Below are 21723 nucleotides of genomic sequence, written 5' to 3' on the forward strand. Positions count from 1 at the left end.
TTGGTCTGAGACTATAGTAGAAGATACTTACCTAAGGTGCCACACTGCAGGATTGAACCTGGAACCATGCGGTTGGGATGCAAACGTGTTACCACACAGCCACACCTTGCCAATGATTTCTGTCACAGAATGGAAAGTTCGAATTATGCTCTAGATTGTGGATGGAGTGCATAGATAAGTGAGTGTGTTTGGCAGTGACGGCAACTGAATCATTGATGTGAAAAAAGGAAAGAGTTTGTACGAAATGAGGCCATCGCAGAAGTTAGGGTTAGTTTAATGGAAGAAGAATTGGAAACGGTTCCATTAACATGGTGTAGTGAAGTATTCAGTTAGAATAAACTCTGGTGCAATCAATTATTGATGGGCAGCTCTACCAAGAGATTTTCATGGAGATATTATAGTGAAACGGTTTGTTAACAGGAAGAAGAATAACAACAATAGCATGAATATTACATAGGCAGATTTGTTGCACTCACAAGAACACACACACATACGCACATGTACTCTCTCTCTCTTGCACACGCATATGCACACATTCTTTTGGTCATACACAAATACTCTCTTTGTCTCCCCCTCGCTCACACACACATGTACTCTCTCTGTCTCCCCCTCGCTCACACACATACGCATACACTCTCTTTTGCTCATACACATACACTCTCTGTCTCCCCCTTGCTCACACACACACACACACACACACACATATATATATATATATACTCTCTTTCTCTCCCTCACTCACTCTCGCATACACACACACATACTTACATATACTCTCTTTCTCTCCCTCGCTCACACACACACACACACATGTACGTGCCCTATTTCCCTTCTGTCTTATCGTCTTATCAGTCTTAACTTGTTTCTACTAAACCACAAAATAAACTTTGATGCTAAATGTTTCCCATCAGAATTATTGGCAAAGAACCAACGCTTGAAACATACCACTTTCATCAGACTAGTTGACTACAGATGACCCACATACCCTGCTGATAGCTCATCATCATCATCATCATCATCATCATTATTATTATTATTATTATTAACAGTGGTAGTAGTAGTGTTGCCTGGCACAAAATGGTTCCAGCAAATAGATACAAAGAGAGCAAAAGGTTAAAAAAAAACAACCTACTGGCTCTCTGTCTAATACGTCTGATGTAGTGGACCTGGGTAGCTCTGTGTCCTGAAAAGGATGTTAGTGCGGGGTGCAGGCAACCAGTGGTTGGGCCACATGCAGTTTAAGGCTTAGGCGACCTGTGGCTGGGTATTGTGCAGTGTATGGCATAGGCAGTCTGTTCTTGGCCCACATGCAGCTCCTCGTGACTTTGTGTATGGCTTGCCTTGTGGCATGATTATTTAAAGATAACTTTTTATTCCTTAGGGTGACAAATTCAAAAGAAGGCTATGTCTGGTCACTTAGAATAAAGTGCTCCAAGATGAGTCTACACCACCCTGCTCAACGAGTGGTTAAGCAAATATATAATGTATTCTTTCTTTTATTATCTATTTTGGGTTCCATTGCTTCTGTTACATCATTCATCATCTTTATTTATTTATTTCTATGTATTGGACTATGTCAAATGTACAAAACATAACAACCACACAATCCATGCTGTTGATTTGATAACAACCACACAATCCATGCTGTTGATTTGCTTACTCAAAGGTGACATTTCAATAGATGTATGTGTTGCTAATTTTTCTGAGTGCCATTCCATTTCCCATTTTTCAGGTCAGCCAGAAGCAAACCAATTCTGTGTTTCTCCAGCACAGCATAGCAAACAAGCTTGCTAATATAGCTCTATATTTAATCTCTTCTATATTTTGAATCACTCTTATCAGTTTAAATATCATTGCCTTGTTTTCTGTTGTTTTTTCTTCACTATTTACAGTCATGTTTCAGTTAAATTTTATTTATTTAATTTTAGAAAACATTCACCTCTTCTGAAATTCCTCTTGAAGTGGTTGATATTGATGCTAAACTAAGAGAACTTGAATTGAAAGGTCGTCAGTTAGAAGATATCATTAGAGCAAGTGAGTTGATACCACATTTTTCTTTTTATTTTTCAGTTAATCGTTGAATATTTTCAAAGTCATTTATTACTTTTCATTTTTTTTTTTATCATTTTTAATTCTAATCTAAAATCAATCTAAGAAAATAATCAGAATTAACTCTTTATTCGTTCAAATCATTTCCATAATCTTATTGTAAACATCCATGCTTGTTTTCAGGACTTCTAGTTCATGGGAATTAATTTGGTTTAGTATGTGGGCAATATATGTTGGTACTTTATTAATTAGTGGGTAATATACTTCTGTTTTGCAACCTTTGATTATCTGCCAAGTATCCTGTGCATCACATATGATGCCCTGTAATATATATATATATATATATATATATATATATATATATATATATAGTTAAATGAAGAAAAGAAAATGGAGAGTAGGAAGTTAAAAATTATTTATTACTTTACTTCTTACAGCCGTTTTGATTAATACTCAATAATTTAATTACAAATTTATACATTGAATTTGCATTTATGTGACATGAGCATAATTTCATCAGAGAAAAAGATGTACCTTGAGATGTTATATGTTACATTCTGAGTTCCAGTTCCGTTGAGATCAATTTTACTTTACATCCTTCCAGGGTCAATAAAATAAGTACCAGTCACGCACTGGGGGCCAATGTAATCGACTTGCTCCCCCCACACCCTAAAATTGCTAGTGTTGTACCAAAATTCGAAACCAATTCTGTGTATTCATGCATAGGAGTGCACATACATACATTCACGCATGCACATAGATATAAACGTCCGAATATGTTTGTTTACAAAATACAATAACTGTTTATAACTTTTCAGTGACAGGAAATACAACCGACTTTAGGTACGGTTTTATTCTTAATCATATCGTTGTTGATGTTGGTTAAACTTTAAAATTGCTTTCCCCTTTTCAGATGAAATGAGACATTAAACAAGATGCCACAAAAAAACTAGGGTTAAATGGTAAATCGTTGTTTGGTATCGAGTTCTTTTCTTGATTCCTTCATAATTCCCAATGTCCTTGCATGGCATGGCTCTGTGTATATTCATGTTGGAAAACGTGGACGCATGTGCGTGTCAAATAGAAGTGATAATGTTAGATATTAAATAGGTTTGCGATCTGTGTGTGTATAGCTGTATATTGTAAATACCACACTTAGACACCCAGACGTATGGTTGTGTGGTAAGAAGTTTGCTTTGAAAGCATGTGGTTTGAGTTCAATCCCATGGCGAGGCAGCTTTTCCTCTACCATTGCCTTCATTTGACCAAAGCTTCATGAAATTTAGGAGACAAAAGCTGTGAGAAAGACCATCGTGTGTGTGAGTGTGAGTAGAGTGTAGGAATATACAGATATATATTGATAAAACAGTCAGAAGTTGGAGAAATACAATATATTTATGAATTATTACCTCTAACCGTTTTCTTTCCATTTGAAAGAAATTATTAAAGATGCCGGGATCATTGAGTATTTTTGGTTTATATATATATATATATATATATATATATATATATATATATATATATATATATATATATATATATAACAAGAATATAGAATGAACAGGTGTTAATCACAAATTACAATTGTTTCTGTACAATGGTAACAGCTGTTGGTGATTTTTTTTTTTTCAAATTAATCTTTCTACCCAGATAATATTAAATATACATGTATATATATATATATATGTGTGTGTGTGTTTGTTTTATTGATAATTGGCAGAGGTTGCAAAGTGATTCAGGGCCAAAAGATTTTTGTGTTAACATGAAACTCATGGCCCTTGAGACACACAGTAACTTCAGCTGTTTATTAACAAAAAATAGTATATATACTCATGCTTTGAGTTCTATTTTCCTTGTTTGCATCACCAAACCATATATATATGTATATATATATAATGTATATAATTTGTGTTTCACCAAGAGCAGTACATGGTACCAGAATTTTCGGCCCTATTCAAGTATAACAAACTACCCCAAATTGTTGTTACGGTATCCGCATACATGAAGTCCAGACCAGTTAGTTTGTGCTGGCATCAAGCAGTATTAGTTGTTATAATGAAGTCAAACCAGATAATTAAAGCATTTCAAAAATATTTTTGAAATGCTTTAACTGAAGAAGGTTTATGTAATGGATGCATTGAACTGAAACAGGCGTATTAAATGATTTCAAAATCCCACTATTTGGTTTGACTTCATTATTACAACTATATATATAAAACTAGTAACACTTTTAAGTACCATGGTAAGCTAACCATTATGCTGGAAGCCAACTGGATAATGACAATTTATATGGAGATCTGACTTGTACAGTAATAGTCATACATCTTATTGTACAATGTGATATGTAAATAAATACAATCTTGCAACCGGTTCAAATATGCTTGAGGCCCATTGAAACCAATAGGAAATCCACTTACAGTATTTTATCATGGGGAAAATTTCTTGCTGTAAACGCCCTGAGTCAGCTCATAGCGCCCCCAAACCAGATGAGGCTAAACCAGTCTGGTTACGGGCTGCTGTGAGCAGACTCAAGGGTATTTACTCATATTTGTCTACAGTGAGTAATTTTCTCCATGGCAAAATGCAGTGAATGTCTTTCTTACAGGTTCAAATATGCCTCAAGCATCTTTGAAACGATAACAAGTTTGTATTTCATAAACATCATTTCTTAACGTTGTCGCCTCATTTATACATTGAGTTTCTACAACTTCTGCTTAGTTTGTTTTATGAATACGTGTATGTATATGCATGTGTGAGAGCATGGGGCAAGAAAATGAATCAACAGAATTCGTGTGCTGGTTGAATATATTGCACTAGCTAATGCCACCTCAGTGATCTCCTTCGTTACTGATCAGATTAATTAAAGCAAATATTGGGGCTGATAGAATTAATTAAGACTATAGTCTAAAGATTAAAATGCACACATATCCTAAATGTGTATTTTCATGTGTATAGATCATCATCAAGTGTGTGTGTATGTATGTATATATATATATATATGTACATATATATACATATATATATATATATTTATGTTCTTTGGTGTAGAAATCATGCCAAATATGACATTGGAGCTAAGCACAGTCCTCTGGGTTGTCATTCCTGTCAAGCCAGCCAACCCATGCCAGCATGGAAAACAAACTTTAAATGGTGATGATGATGATGATGATGGTGGGTGCCACATGAATAGCACTGATGCTTGTACCATGTGAAAAAGCACCTAGTACATTCTGCAAAGTGGTCGGCATTAGGAAAGGCATCCAACTATAGAAACCGTGCCAAAACAGACAATTGGAGCATGGCGCATCTCTCTTGTTTGTCAATTCTTGTGAAACCTTCCAGCCCCTGCCATTAAGGGAAAATGGGCATTAAATGACAAGGACGATGATGATGGAATGCACACACACATGCATAGTTCTTATTCTTGATCTAGTTTACAACTCTGTATACCGCAAGCAATTAATGAGCCGATTGCAGTCAGATCCCAAGCCAGGCAGAGACAGAGCGGATATTGTAAAGATCATAAAAATTCTTCACGCTTAATCAAGGTTAATAGTTCAAAAATAAATTACAGCAATCTGATTAACAGTAAATCATCTCATTCGTTAAGGAATTATTAGCTATTTATAGATTTTGCTAATTAACAAAACATCTTACATAGGACGTAGGGTATATATAAAAGTTAAACAGGTGAATGTGGCTAAATGTGATTATGAGCAAATAAGCTTAGTTTTTGTTTCGTTTTTTTGTTATTTTTTGTTTTGTTTTTATAAGAATTTATATATTTTTACCCTTGTTTTTTAATCCTTGTTATTCCCATACCTTGTTTATGCACATTGTTTGTTATTTTCATGTATTATTATTCACCCTGTTGCTGAAGTGTTTTTATTTTGTTTTGTTTCTTTTTTTATATTTATTGGTGCATTTGGTTGTTTTTAATGTAAACTGACTGCTTTTAGGTACAGTTTCAGCAAATATAGTGTTTTGCTTAATTTTTTCTTTTTTATGAGTGTTTTTTAGTTGTTTCTTAATATTATTAAAATTATTATTTCAAAAGTTTCCTAACTTGTATTATGAGCATTACTAAACCTATATATATATATATATATATATATATATATATATATATATATATATATATATATATTCATTTTGTTGATTTTTTTTCAGTTTAAAGTAGAAATTATGTATCAGTTTTTCATTATTTGGACATTTGAATGTTTCATAGAATTTCTACAATATTCTGGTGGGCTGAAACTGTCAATACTATTCTTGTTAAAGAATAATGTGTGTGTGTGTGTATATATATGTATATGTGTGTGTGTCCGTGTATGTGTGTCTGTATATATATATATATATATATATATATATATATATATATGCACAAAATGGAAGATCCGGTTCATTGAGTTTGTATATATATGTTTGTGTGTATATATTTGTATATATGAACCTACCTTATGGCAAGAGGTGCAAATGAGGATAGCTACATCAAACTCCATTCTTCACCAAGTGCCACATATTAGAGAAGGCTCTCAGTAATAACAGTGTAAGAAAACAGCGGTGCTCCAGCATGGCCACAGCTCTGAGCTGAAACGACAAAGAAAATATATATATTTGACAAGGTTTATGCAAGTCTAAAATTATATTTTGTTATGCAAAAAAAAAAAACACCAAACAAGAAAAAAAAAAAGAACAAAGAAATCAACTGCCATAAATAATTCACATAATCTTCTTTTTACACTTCAGAAATTCTCATTAAATTTAGTTTTGCTATTGAGCAAAGTTACTATTTTTCTAATTATGGACATAATGAACTTAGTTGTCTAACAGAAAAAGAAAAAGAGGTTTTTTTAAATCTATTTTTAACTATTTCATCATGGTACTTGGTTTATTATCATCTAAAGCCTCACCGGCAGCCATCTTTGACTTTCATATCAAAATAGGGTAAAGATACTTTGATTTTCATCTGAAGTTGTAACTCCATATCATTTATCACCTTATTTTGATCCTAAACAAAAGAACTGAACTTGTTTCTATCATGTCGACACATGCTTCTGGTTTTGAAGTACCTTCAAACATATTTACCGAGTAACATTAGTACATCAAAAATTCCCCGTCGAGTAATGTGCACTTGTTTTGCTTTGCCAGATTTATTGTTAAAACTAGGTTTAAGCTCTCATTATGTTGACTAATCGAGGGATCTGTCACAGCATTGTATGTTTTAGATATATTTATGTAATACCCGAATCAAGTTTATTGATCAATGTACCATATTTCTGTAGTACACAGGCCTTCCACCTTTCCTCTGAGCTCTCTCTTATCTCTCCTATGGTGATACTTGCACAGATTTCTTCTTCACACCTGACATGATGCACCACATCTCTCATTTCACAGTCAGTATATATTGCCACCTTTACTTCATATAATTGGTACAGGCACTGCTGTGTGGTAAGAAGTTTACTTCCTGATCGCATGGTTTCAGGTTCTGTTCTGTTGTGTGACACCTTGCACAAAGGTCTTCTGTTGTAGCTCTGGCCTGACCAAAGCCTTGTGAGTGGATTTGGTAGATGGAAATTGAAAGAAGACCGTCATGTATATATATATATATATGGACTCTCCCGTCGTTAGACGATGTATGAGGGTTTGGTAATTTCTTGCTGAACAACCACACAGGTGATTTGTTTATAGTGTTTAAATGTTTGTGTACACATAAGCTCACTCTCTCCATCAAATTGACATTACCTGTACAGGTGCACCGTATGCTATGTGTCAGATGACGAAACAACTGAAGAGCAACGTAAAGTGAAGTGCTTTGCTCAAGTGCACAACACAATGCCCTGTCTGGGAATCGAACCTACAATCTCACAATCGTGAGTGCAACATCCTAACCACTAAGCTATGCACCTTAACAAATGTGTTTGTGTGTGTTTCTGACTCCTTGACATCACGTGACAGCAGTGAATGAATGCCACTACCATACAGGTGGTGTTCTTTGTTTCTAATCTTCCATGAAAACATGTCTGGTTACGGGGAAACATTACCTTACTTGGGAACAAGTGAGGCTTGACAACAGGGGTGGCATTGGGCTGTAGAAAAGAAAATTTACCTCAACTAATTCTGTCTGACCCAAACAAGCATGGAAAAGTAGACATTAAAATAACAAGGATGATGATTTCTAACAAAGAATTAAAATTTACAGATATTAGATCTGTTAGCTCGTCCTAAATCTATTAGTAGTTTTACTATTGACTGTGGCATCTGCAAACATCACATTATTGAATATAGCATTAGTAGTATCCCTTGTATTAACTTTGTTTACTATTTTTCTTTATATTTCTAACAACTCTAATCCAAAATGCATTATAACACAGAGAGTATATTTTGTCTGCAACATTATCCAAGAGGATTTTGTCCTGTTTGTCAGCTCCATTATAAACCCCGACCCTTCAGCTAGTTAGTTGCATGTCAAAAATGAAATGTGGGGATGTTCTACTGCTCGTTACATGTTTGATGCAGTTACCACAACTGCATCTCAAATCTCTAATTTGTCTTACAAGATCACATATTCAGTTGTTGATCTCTGACAGTCTTCTGCTTGTTTGAATCTTTTCTTATGTAGTGTTTGTGTTGTATATAAATGGTTTAGGTGAACCATTGTTTAGAATCTTTATTTACCACTTGGTGTTCATTGCAAACAAGTTCTTACAGGAGTAGCTGGGTGTGTGGCTGGTTGTGATGTTGATACATCCTTGGATAGGATACTTATTATGTCTTTTATGGTGTGGATAAGATAGGGGGTCATCCTTCTGTCACAGTGCAGAAAAGTCTTTAGTAGAAAGTGGGTTATACATCTTTAGATTGTATACCTGACTTTCTACTATAAAATTAAAGAAATTGACGGAACGCTGAACTCCAGACTAAACAACTCAAACAACATTTATTTAGGTGGTAAAACATACATATCTTCAGTTATACATCTTTAGAGGTGAGAATAACGAGCTGTCGAGTATAAGACCGAAAGATGTAGAGACAGCTTTAAACACACGTCCATGCTCAATCGCTGGCCAGCAAGAAAGAGAATGAATTGAGCGGGAAACGCTTGCTTGTTTAATTCTACGCATGCGCAGGCGTTACTACAAGTCCTTGTGATAGGGTTCACGATGTCATCCACAGAATACTGGTGAAGATGCTGGTTTTTCAGCTTTGATGACCTGTGAAGAGGTTGGCAATAACATCAACAATACTGCTTTCTTTGATGTTATTTGATCTGTTGCTAAATGTAATGATGTGGTTCTTTTGTGTTGCTTTAAGTGTGGCACCAATTGCATCGCACAATCGTGGTTTTAATGTAGTAGATATCTGAAAAGATCTAGCTGGGCTTAGGTGAACTCAGCCAGTTTTCAATTCACCACAGTATTGTAATGGTATCAGTAAGAAAGAAAGAGCATTGAGTTTATATGAATTCTAAACCTGCTGTGTCTATGCGGAAATATCCAATTCTGTTTTAGATAATAGAAGTCAGTAAGCAACGTATCAAATTGGTGTTAAAAGTTATCAGTTACGGATATACTTTATTAGTTATCAGTTACGGATATGTTCTTGGCCAATCAAGATTCTCAGGAAATTAGTTATTATATTATCTGATGAAAACCAAGCCATTCTTCTCTCTTATCAATAAAGCAAGTGTTTGTTATTCAATCTTTTCCTCCTGACTCAAGTAGTTACAGGTTTGTTTTAACTGCAGTAATGTTACTATATAAAATTCAGTAACTTTATTGAGACACAAAGTTCAGTAACTTTCACCAAATGCACAGCTGGGGTAGGGTGGAGGGGGGTCTGCCTCAGGCAACACTTTTGGGTTTTCTGTATAAGGGATGTTTCTGGCAGCACAAACTCTAGCTATGCCACATGTAGCACAATATTCCAACTTGTGTTAATCTGCAGACAAGAATTGACTCAAAGATGTACAAATTTCTTGTTGTAAGTTAATACCTAAGATGCTGTTACTGCAAATGAAACATTTGTCTGCAAAGACATAACTGAAGCACTCGTCTTTGGTCTTGTTGTCATTGTTGAAGTGTTTCTGCATGCCACACATTCTACACAGCCCTTTGCATAATTGTTTCCTCCTCACATCTGCAACCTTCCAAAAATTCACTCTTCATCCATGGTTTTTTCTGCTGATGCCACCTTTCAGTCCATTGTCATGTCAGCCTCTCCAAGAAAGTTGGATTTTTCTTCCATGCGCGCAAATTCCTTATGTCTGAGAATGTAGGCCGGTGCCTTCTCTGAATTTCTTAAACTTGTTTCATCGAATTCAAAATCAAATTGTCAACATGATGAGTTGTCATCTTTGTCTTTGGTTGGAGTCTTTGGCTCATCCTCAAAATGTATTTTTGCTCTCTCTTTCTACAACTATTCCCATAGTCATTGCTCTGACAAATTTTCTGGTCTAGTTCCTCTCAGTCAAGAGCTTTAAATGTGTCACCTACTTCTCTTTCCATGCATATTATTTTTCTGTTGAGTTTCCTGTTAGTCATAAGTCATTTTATTCTAATAGTTTCTTTATTCGAAGACTCACTACTACCATCTTGCTTTCCTCTTGTCTGTGATATTCAATCCTTTAACCGTGTCAATTGACATCTTTTAAATTTATAGGCCCCCTTCTTTTCTTTCTTTCTAGTCCCTTATGTTTCAGTGGCCATAAACCTTGTTTAGAACCAAACTGTATAAAAACAGGTTCCATTAACATAGGGAGTTTACAAAGATCATAGATGTCTGCCCTCTGATCAATGAAAAGACTGTGTGTCAATGAAGGTTTACCTCTGTGGTTGGTGTTAGGAAGAGCATCCAGCTGTAGAAACTCTGCCAAATCAGATTGGGGCCTGGTGTAACCATCTGGTTCGCCAGTCCTCAGTCAAATCGTCCAACCCATGCTAGCATGGAAAGCGGACGTTAAACAAAAAGAAGACAAAAACAGAATCAATAATATAGACAATTGCAGGCCCCAAAAAAGCATTAAATAGCTGAAGGATTAAAATTAATCAAAAGACAAAGAGTTTTGACTGTTATTTCCAGCAAGTAGACATATTTAATACGTCCTTTGATTAATTTTATGTACACATATATATATATATATATATATATATATATATATATATATATATATATATATATACATACATAAATACATTTTTTTGTATCATAACAACACAAAAACTACCGAAATTGAGGTGTATAGAGTTTATTGTTGTCTGAGTGTATGGAGGGCAATTGAAATGTTTCTTTTTTTACGAAAATCTCGATCATTTCTTGTTAAACTGGTTCTCACATTGGTGACAAGTGACCAGTTTGTCATGTCGGGTATTTTTACTACTTTTCTCTTTTATTGCTCATTGAGGAGTAAAATCACGCAACAACAAACAGCTGGCTGTACTAAGCCTTTCGGTATAGGTTTGTAGTTAAGGTCATCATCATTGTCATCATCATCATTGTCATCATCATCATTGTCATCATCATCTTGAAGTCCACTTGATGTATTCAACTTTTCGGCAAGGCACCTTCCCCCTCTCCCTCTATCACCGTTTCTTTCTCCGGTCTATACCCCATTCAGTCGAGGGGTCCTATCTTGCAGCTACTTGGTGGCACATGAAATGCACCTGGTACACCCTCTTGAGTGGTTGGCAATTAGGAAGGGCATCCAGCTGTAGAAACCATGCCAAAGCAGACATCGAACCTGTCAGAGAACTCTGGCTCATCTGTTCTTATTGAACCATCCAACCTATGCCAGCTTGAAATAAGGGACATTAGATGATGATGATGATGGCTATAAATATCTTTTACCTTTTTCAATCATTAGACTGTGGTCATGCTGGGGCACTGCCTTCAAGAGTTTTTAATCAAAGGAATCAACCCCAGTGCTTATTTTTTTTAAAGCTTCATATTTATTCTGTGTCTTTTGCTGAACTGCTAAGTTACATCGTCGTCGTTGTTTAATGTCCACTTTCCATGCTGATTTGGCAAGGTTTCTACAGCTGAGGGATGTAAACATACCAACACCGATTGTCAAGCGGTGGTGGGGAACAAACTCTCTCACACACACACGACAGCTTTCTTTCAGTTTCCATCTACCAAATCCACTCACAAGGCTTTGGTCAGCCTGAGGCTATAGCAGAAAATGCTTGTCCAAGCTGACATGCAGTGGGACTGAACCCTGAACCATGTGGTTGGGAAGCAGACTTCTTACCACACAGCCACACCCTCCCCTATTTGCTATAAATGGATTAATCTTATTGTGGAGTAATGGTCTAATTGTTTTTTATACTTAAATAATTGTATTTCATTTTATGTGTGTGTCACTTAATGTCTTGGTTTACATGTGAGCTACAATTGGTTTCATGCTCTGATTGTACAGTAATTAGACTATCCTATGTAGCATACTGTGTACTCTCCTATCAATCAGTCAAGCCGCAAGATAGTACACAGCAGGCCGTACAAGTCCATCTGATTACTGTGCTATCAGCTCTTGCAGCTCACAAGGAAATCATGTTTATTAAATGATGTTTATCACATGCTAATTAGTGTACTTTTTTGTTGATCTTACCAACAAGGAAGCTATATATGCTACACACACACACACACACTGGCTGTGGTAACAAGCTTGCTTTCCAACGACATGGTTCTGGGTTCAGTCCCATTGTGTGGCACCTTGGGCAAATGTCTTTCACTATAGCCTTGAACTGACCAAATCCTTGTGAATGGATTTGGTAGATGGAAACTCAACGAATCCCATCATATTATATGCGATATGTCTATGAATATGTGTATCTTTGTGTTTCTCCCTCACCACCACAACTTGATAACCAGTGTTGGTTTGTTTACATCTCTACTTTAGCAGTTCGGCAAAAGAGACCAACTGAATAAGTACCAGGCTTTGCAAAAATTCTTTAAGGTGGTACTCCAGCATGACCACAGTCTGACTGAAAAATGTAAATTATAAAAGAGAATATGAAACGGGAGTGTACTCTGGCATTTATTTGCTCATTTTCTGGAATTACTATTCAAAGACACCCTCAGAGTAGAAACTGAGTAAAGCCTAGTGTTTTAGCAAATGACTCAGTATTTGGTGTAGACTCAGTTCATGGCTCATTCCACTGGCTTTGAGTGGTTTTACTTCCATCTGTGTTTCCACTCATCATCATCATCATTTAACGTCCGTTGTCCATGCTGGCATGGGTTGGAGGGTTTGACCAGAGCTTGGCGCTGCACTAGACTCCAGTCTGGTTTAGCATGGTTCCTATGGTTGGATGCCCTTCCTAATATGCCAATCACTTTACAGAGTGTGCTCGGTGCTTTTATGTGGCACTGCACAGGCGCTATCATCCATAGCCTCCTCCTTGCACTCATGCACACACAGAATTTATGATGCTCCACGGCTTCTTCTTGTGAGGTTGCTGCTTGTCAGTTTTCCATTGTTTACTTAGTATAGCATTGTGACCTCTTTTTGCCTGATTCTCCACCCGAATGTAGCCGTGCCTTGCTTTTATAAACTGTTGTTTGTTTTGTAGAATCTCCTTAATTGATGGTAAAAAGTGATATTGCTTTCTAGAAACCGTCCTACATTCTTCATTTGGATTCTTACCGATGGTTTTTGCTTGGATAAAGATGGTAATGAGTTTATCTAAGTGAACAATTCCAGGTTATTTCTCTTAATGATAATTATCCAATCAATTGATTTAACCCTTTGGCATTCCGATTACTCTGTCAAATGTAATGCTTATTTATTCTCATTGTTTTGATATAAATAATGCATTATCTCATGGCTTTCAGATTTCAGTGTTGTGATCTGTAGTTTGTGACATGCACAGATGAGACAGTTCAGTAAATGAAAGTCCAGGGTGACAATAATCCAAGCCAGACATTCATGGCTCTTGCTCAGTTGGGACATCTAGTATGGAAAGGTTAACATTGGTCCAGATAAGTTGCCCAAACTGGATGGATGAATGCTTACAATTTCTGTATTGAGAAAATAATGCATCTTTAATTTTACATATTCATAAATGTTCCACTGAAATGATTATTTTGGAACTTAAAGTCTAACCTTTTTGCTTCCAAGACGGATTGTTAACCCTTTAGCATTCAGATTACTCTGCTAAATGTAATCCTAATTTATTCACATTGTTTTGAATTAATCATGTATTGTCTTGTAGCCTTGAAATTTCAATGCTGTGATTGTTTATTTGTAGAACGACATTGTAGGATAGGTGTGAGAGGCTGGATCTGGCAGTCTGAACATAAAATAGAATTACTATTTTTAAAACTCACGAGAGATATTCAGCAACTGTACTTTGGAGTAAAAATTGTTTGCCAACATAACATGGCAGTCCTGGGGCTAAATTACAGCAACATTCATCCTAAACCAGGACTGCCATGTTATGTTAGCAAACAATCTTTACACCATAAAATAGAATATTTTGAGCATTTATGTCCAGCATAAATGCTAGAGGGTTTAGGTGGTGGTGGTGGACACATGTTCCAACCAAATCTGTCTTTTATGGTTTGCAACAGAACATTCAGTTTCACCATCTCTAGATTATAGTCTTGTGGTCTGAGGTGCCCAGGTGTGCTAGTGATGTGGCTTCTGCAGGTAGGTTTGTCAGAACAAGATCAAGAATGTTGTCTTCTCTTGCTGCCACTTCTTTTACAATCTGCTGTCAGCCAAGACATGTTTTTGTTTGAGTGTGGTTATTGAGCCAGTTCTAATGGTGGATATTGAAGTCTCTTAAACTCTAACAGATAGGAGATCAAACTCACACACCTTTCTAATAAACTAAGAATAGTTATTGTTCAAAGTGAGTTGGAGTTAACCCTTTTCTTACCGTATTTCTCTTGAAATACAGTTTTCACTTCAATTAATTTTGAAAATAAAGAATTTAGTAAATTAACTTTGACAATATTAATTTGGTGTTTGAAACATAAATTAGCAGGAAATTTTAAAGGAGAGTTTTAATTTAGATCACTTGAAAACATGAAGTTTTTTTCCATAGAACCAAGTGTGGTCTTGGAAGGTTTTGTATCAAAAGGGATACTGGACAAAATTCCAAATTTAGCCATGACACAACAGGACCTACATAAATTTCTTGACCAAGGATTAGGGAGAAATGATATTGGAAATTTAACTCTGATCAGATTTTTGGATCTTTTATTAAAAACTTTTCATATTTTTTTTTTTTTAGTTCTTAAAGTTAAATGTAGAAAAATTGAGTTTCAAGGTTCATCAATCTTGTTAGTGTTTCTCAGTCTTGTGAATGAGTTTGGTTGTTACTAAACCATACCAACGAGACAGAGGTCTTGAAGCAGTGGAGTGAGGAACTTCACAGCTGCAGACTAAACATAAAGCATTAATAAAGAAATAAAATAACTCTTGAGGTAAAAAAAAAAGAATGAATTAAACTTGACCAATGGTATGTAATATTTTCAAAAGGAAGATATATATATACATTATATACACACACCAATCTGGGGAGATTTTGTTTTCCCGAGCTCTGAAGTATATTGTGCTTTTTAACACCATACAGTTTTTCTCGAGCGAGATCGTTGCCAGTGCCCCTGGACTGGCTTGTGCGGGTGGCACATAAAAGACACCATTTCGAGCGTGGCCGTTTTCGTGCGGGTGACACGTAAAAGCACCCACTACACTCTCTGAGTGGTTGGCGTTAGGAAGGGCATCCAGCTGTAGAAACTCTGCCAAATCAGACTGGAGCCTGGTGTTGCCATCCGGTTTCACCAGTCCTCAGTCAAATCGTCCAACCCATGCTAGCATGGAAAGCGGACGTTAAACGATGATGATGATGATGATGATGATAAATTACAGCTTTTGTTTTTTAAATAGCACACATACATTCAGCATACATTTAGCATGTCATATTGGTAATGTTTACATTACAGAGCTGTTTACATTGCATAATGTTATACATACATACATACATATATATATATATATATATATATATATATATATATATATACAAACTTTGAAAGAGAAATTAGTTGTTGTGTCATTATCATAAATCTTTTTTGTTTTGTTTTATTTTTATTGCAAGTTTGTATTAGGAAGTTTATATTTTTGATATTATGTATTGCAGTCTCAATTCCTAACCAATGTTTTTTGAAAAAAAAAGTCTTTTGATGCCACTGTCTTGCAGATATCATAACTGAATGTTTCCTTTGCAGTGCATCGTCTTCATTTGGAAGGCATAGAACTTAGATCACTCTGACTCCTTTTCTTACCATAGTTCTGCTGAAATATGCATCCTTTCTTTTAACTGATTTTAAAATAACGAAGAAATTAGCAAAATAGCAGTCATTAAGCTGATGTTTGAAACATTTACATGAAATTGTTATGAAAGGTTTTTATTTATATCACTTTTAAAACAGGTAGTTTGTATCGTATCATCAGGGGTGGTCTCAGATGGATTGGTGGTACACTGCCTTTGTTTCAATTAATCTTTAAAACAACCAGGTCATTATTAAGCCTTTTGTTACGATATTTCTGTTGAAATACACTGCTGTTGTTTCAATTAATCTTGATAATAATGAAGTATTTAGTAAAATGACTTCACAGATATTAAACCAGTATTTGGAACATAATTTTACATGCAATTTTGATAGAAGGTCCTTTTAAAAATCCTTTTAAAAGATACTTTAAAAAAAAAAAGAGTTTGTTTCGTAGAACCAGGGGTTCGTTCCAAGCAGTTAGGTATCAAAAGGGTTACAATGATATTTGGAACAGATTAATGTGAAATATTGGTGTAAGATTGTAGATTACTTTAGATTACTTTAAAATAGAATATTTCTGTCATTAACCCTTTCGTTACTGTATTTCTTTTGAGATGCTCTGTGTTTCTTTCAATTAATTTTAAATAAAACAAAGAATTTAGTAAAATAACTTAGTTATCATTAAGCTAGTGTTAGGAACATAAATTGTGACTAAGGTTTGGTGGAAGATTTTAATTCAGAACTTTTGAAAACAAGACATTTGTACTACAGAGCCAGAACCGGCTTCAGCTGGGTTGGTATCAAAAGGGTTAAACCAAGACAGTGTCAGGCAGGTTGGTACCAGGAGTTAAATAATATCCAGAATATTCCATACTTGTTTGTTTTTCTACTTTAACCCTTCAGCATTCAGATTAGTCTGTCAAATGTAATGTTTATTTATTCACATTGTTTTGAATTAATCATGTTTTATCTCATAGCTTTGAAATTTTTATGATGTGATTGTATATTTTATAGAGTGACATTGTAGGATAGGTGTGAGAGGCTGAATCTGGCCAGTTTGAAATTAGAATGGGTTAAATATTTGGGCCTTACATGGCCAGTTTAAATGCTAAAGGGTTAAAAAAAAAACAACTGTAAACCAGAATATGACAAACTGAAGTAGAAATATTAAAGTACATCCAAATTATAAATCCTATTTATCGTATCTTTCAAATCTATTTCCTACACAACCTGTATTCTTGTTTATTGCCCTGAATTCTTGAATTGAATTCAGATCTGCTCTAATGGCTTTTAATATTTTTTTGTTTTATACAGTATTTAGCACAGCTGAACACTGCTCTTTTTCTATGTCTCCATTTTAGATATAAAATGTTGTATTTGTATGGACATGTTTTTATACTTTGTCATAATAATAATAATAATCACGACATATGTAATTACTATATTATCCAATATTTTCACAAAGCTTTTTTATGTCTATTGTATTTTATTACTATTATTCTTGTTATTATTGTTGTTGCCTCTCAGATTACTAGGTGTTTGTCATTTTAGTTGTAAAACTACATTGAGAGTAAACTGTATGGAATCTGTACCTTCATAGCTCTGTTTTCAAAAGAAGAAATAATCTGTGGCTTGTTTCTTGCAGCAATATGTGATGATGAATATGACAGAAAAATGACAGAATGGTTTAACATTATCAATGAAAAAAATGAACTTGTCAGGAAAGAACATTATTTAGTTTTCCAGTAAGTTCTATTGAGTTTCTTTATTCAGTCACCATAAATCTTTCTACCGTATATTTCTCAGACAAATAGACACTGGCCTGGGACTGTGTGGTCAAGAAGCTCAGTTTGCAGCCATCTGGTTTCAAGTTCAGTCCCACTTGGGCAAGTGTCCTCTATTATAGCCCCAGGTCAACCAATGCCTTATGGCTGAATTTTGTAAATGGAAACTGTCTGGAAGCATGTCACAGGTGTGTGTGTGTGTGTTTGTATTTGCGCCCACCCCCACCAAATCATTGCTTGACAACTTCAGTTGTTTTGCTTACATCCCCACCATTTAGCAGTTCAGTAAAAGAGACCAATTGAATAAGTACCAAACTTTAAAACAAAGGTAAAAAAAATTGTACTGAAGTGGATTTGTTCAACCAAACTTCTTCAAGATGGTGCCCCAGCATGGCCACAGTCCAGTGACTAAAATAAGTAGAACAGAAAAGGTAAATCAATTAACTATTCCCTGATCCACACACAAGGACAAAATAATTCCACTGTGTTGGCCCCTAGTATTTTATCTGGGATCTGTTGAAAAGGAGGAAGGGCAAAGCTAAGCTCGGCATATGGAAATGTAGCCTCAATACTACAAGATATTGCATTCTAATGGCATGACTGTTTGGTTTACATTTGCAGATCCTTACCCCCCCCCTATCCCCCTTACCCCAGTCCAGTAATGTAAAATAAAACAGTTCTATATTTAAGAGATGAGGAATTATGTACATTATTTACATTCGACGGATATTTGTCCTCATCTTGTTTGTTGTTAACACGTTTCGGTTTATATACCCTCCAGCCTTCATCAGGTGTCTTGGGGAAATTTCGAACCTGGGTTCTCATTCCTAAGGTATTTTTTGATGTTGTTATTATTATTATTATTATTATTATTCAAGTCACTGCCTGGAATCTTGGGGTTAAGAGCGCAGGCTACTAACCCCAAGATTCCAAGTTTGATTCCAGGCAGTGACTTGAATAATAATGATAATAATAATAATAATAACAACAACATCAAAAAATACCTTAGGAATGAGAATCCAGGCTGGAGGGTATATCAGCCGAGACGTTGTGTTAACAACAAACAAGATGTGGACAAATATCCATTAAATGTAAATGTAAAATAAACTGTCAAGTTGCATTTGGTTTTCATTTTTTTTTTTTTCTTGTAGTCTTGAAGAACAAGAACTTCTGAAGGAGCAAGTTCACATTGATCATGAACTCCAAGAACTCCAAAATTCACGTAAGTTCTTTACTTTATTTGAAAATTGAAATACTTTGCTGCCAAATCTAGCTAGAAATTTCCTAATGCTACTGGTCAAGCCAGAATGGACTACTCTCACCTGTGTGTGTGTGTGTGCATTGTGGTTAATGTAAATGTATTTTAATTATTGTTAACAAGACTTCTCAAATTATTTCCTCATGCCTCTATTTCATTAGAGTTAATTAGCATTCTTGAGCAAGTCTTTTTGTTTATATTGACTCACTATATTTCTGTTCCATCACTCACATCGGCCTCACCTGTCAACACACGTTTGGCTGAGCTTTACAAAGAAGCCTCTGCAAAGTCGTTTGGCCTGCTAGAAATCATATTGAAAACCTCCCTCATCTCACACCCTATTGTCTTAAAAAGGACGGTTGTTAGTTTTCTACTCTGCAATCACTGCTTCTGCTTTCCCTTCATCCACTGAGATGTGAAACTTTCTGAGAAGCTGACAAACTAGTTTCATCTGGATCCCTATTTCATTTATTTTCATTAGCTTTTATTATTATTATTATTATTATTATTATTATTGTATTATTATTATTATTTGACAGGATTTGCAATAACAGCCTGATTTGTTGATATAGAAATAAGCCTGACTGTCTTTATGATTACTTCTAAACTAGAATAAATAGGACTGAGAGCAGAACTTTCTAGATCTAGATTCCATCGTGAGTCTACAAATGATTTTCAATTTATTTTTAACGTCTTTTCCCAACCATTTATAGTTTTTTTTAACTCGAGTAACAAGCCTGTTTCAGCCTTACCCGTAGCTCTTTATGCATTCATTATCCTAATTGGTTTACATCCTTGTAACTCTGTAGCAGGATGCTGATGGTTCTTCTAAAGATATTTGTTTGAATTCATTGACTGTTGGTTGAATGAAAACTGAGATTGTGAGGATTGGGAAGAAGTGGCGAAAGTTTTATGGAAGACATAACAGAAGATTAAGATACATTGAAAGATGTTATGTTGCAGATCTTTCCTAATCCATAAAACAGATGGAAGTCCAGTAATGATAGAATGTACTGTAGTTTCTGACAATTTGCTATCTCAATAATGGTTCTCTGTTAAGGTGGCAAGGAGCTGGCAGAAACGTTAGCACACTGGACAAAATGCTTAGTGGTATTTCATCTGTCTTAACGTTCTGAGTTCAAATTCCGCCAAGGTCAACTTTGCCTTTCATCCTTTCGGAGTCAATAAAATAAGTACCAAATGTGTATTAGGGTTGTTGTAATTGACTGGCCCCCCCCCTCCCCAAATGTTTCAGGCCTTGTGCCAAGAGCAGAAAAGAATAATGGTTCTCTGTAAAAACTGATAGAATCTGGTGCATGACTTGCCTGTGTCCTGTTTCTCTCCTCCTTCCTATGTACTGTTTCTTTTCAGATATGAAATTAAGATTACTCTTGAAGATAATCCAAAAGTCTATTCACCAAAAATATTGTATAATTAATGCAGTTCAATAAAACTAACTATTTCTTGCAGAACCTCTCATATCAGAAGTACCAAAATACAAGCCTTTAGGAATAGCCAACTGTCCTCCACTGCATAAGGTCTTTATCTCTTTTCCATAATGACATTTGTCATTGCTTTGTAGAAGCCTCTCATCACGACGACAACTTTCAGCACCTCACTTTTGGTCTGGAATTTTTTTCCTTATTCTTATCCTCCAAGATCACTACCACCTTTTGTTCTTATCACTTGTCTCCAAGTATTACATCCTATGCTTGTCCATCCAACCAACCATTTTCTCCACCCACTATTTCTGGGATGGTCATGGGAGCAGAATTCTCGGGCACCTCCTCCATAGGGCCCGCTCACAAGCAACAGTCAGTAGACATCCCAGATTCTTAAGCATGACCAACCGAGACTTGGGATATTATCCAAACATCTTCTTGGCCAATCTCTAGGTTTTCTCCTGATTGGCTTTGTTTGAAGAATCTTACAGTCCTTCCCTACACCATTCTAATTACATGTCCATGGTACTGTATTTCCAAAGAATAAAGTTTAACCTAGTTGTCAGCACCATAGAAACTCTACCATCCTCCACATGTCCCTAAACGACTCACTCTCCAGACATTCTTTGCTAGTTTCTGTGAATTACCTTTAACAACAAAATGCTTCATTTTTGGCTCATTCAAACCAGTTCAGCGAATATGTTTCATTGTCATCTGTGAGGTTGTGAGGTGTTCACACACAATCAAAACACCTGAAGGTTAACCATCATCAAAGTAAAAAATGCTTTCAGACATTGCACAGCCTGCATCTTCCCTCACCTCCCAAACTACATTCAGGTTTTCTGTTTGAGGTGCGAGTAAGAAAAGAAAAAAATGTTGGGTGATGTAAAAAGGGATAACAGCTTCTCTG

At 35.5% G+C, this 21723-nt stretch overlaps 1 protein-coding gene across 10 annotated transcripts in view; it reads left to right on the top strand.

Moving 5' to 3' along the window:
* The window catches only part of LOC106871587 (uncharacterized), a 70700-nt gene that overhangs the window by 40011 nt on the left and 8966 nt on the right, over positions 1-21723 (top strand). For 5 of the 10 annotated variants that reach the window (XR_016242493.1, XM_089354618.1, XM_089354619.1 and 2 more), the window contains 3 exons: positions 1929-2034; positions 17975-18074; positions 19265-19335. Coding sequence is in view for 4 of the 10 variants with exons in the window: in XM_089354618.1 (XP_089210744.1) it covers positions 1929-2034; positions 17975-18074; positions 19265-19335 (277 nt within the window). In the remaining 6 variants the exon portion in view is untranslated. Of the gene's footprint in view, positions 1-1928; positions 2035-2962; positions 3012-17974; positions 18075-19264; positions 19336-20841; positions 20910-21723 lie in introns of all 10 variants that reach the window. The other 5 variants (XR_016242497.1, XR_016242496.1, XR_016242494.1 and 2 more) reach the window with 3 other exon arrangements.

The sequence above is a fragment of the Octopus bimaculoides genome, chromosome 7 (genome assembly GCF_046866305.1).
Source record: "Octopus bimaculoides isolate indiv1 chromosome 7, ASM4686630v1, whole genome shotgun sequence".
Classification (NCBI taxonomy): Eukaryota; Metazoa; Mollusca; class Cephalopoda; order Octopoda; family Octopodidae; genus Octopus; species Octopus bimaculoides.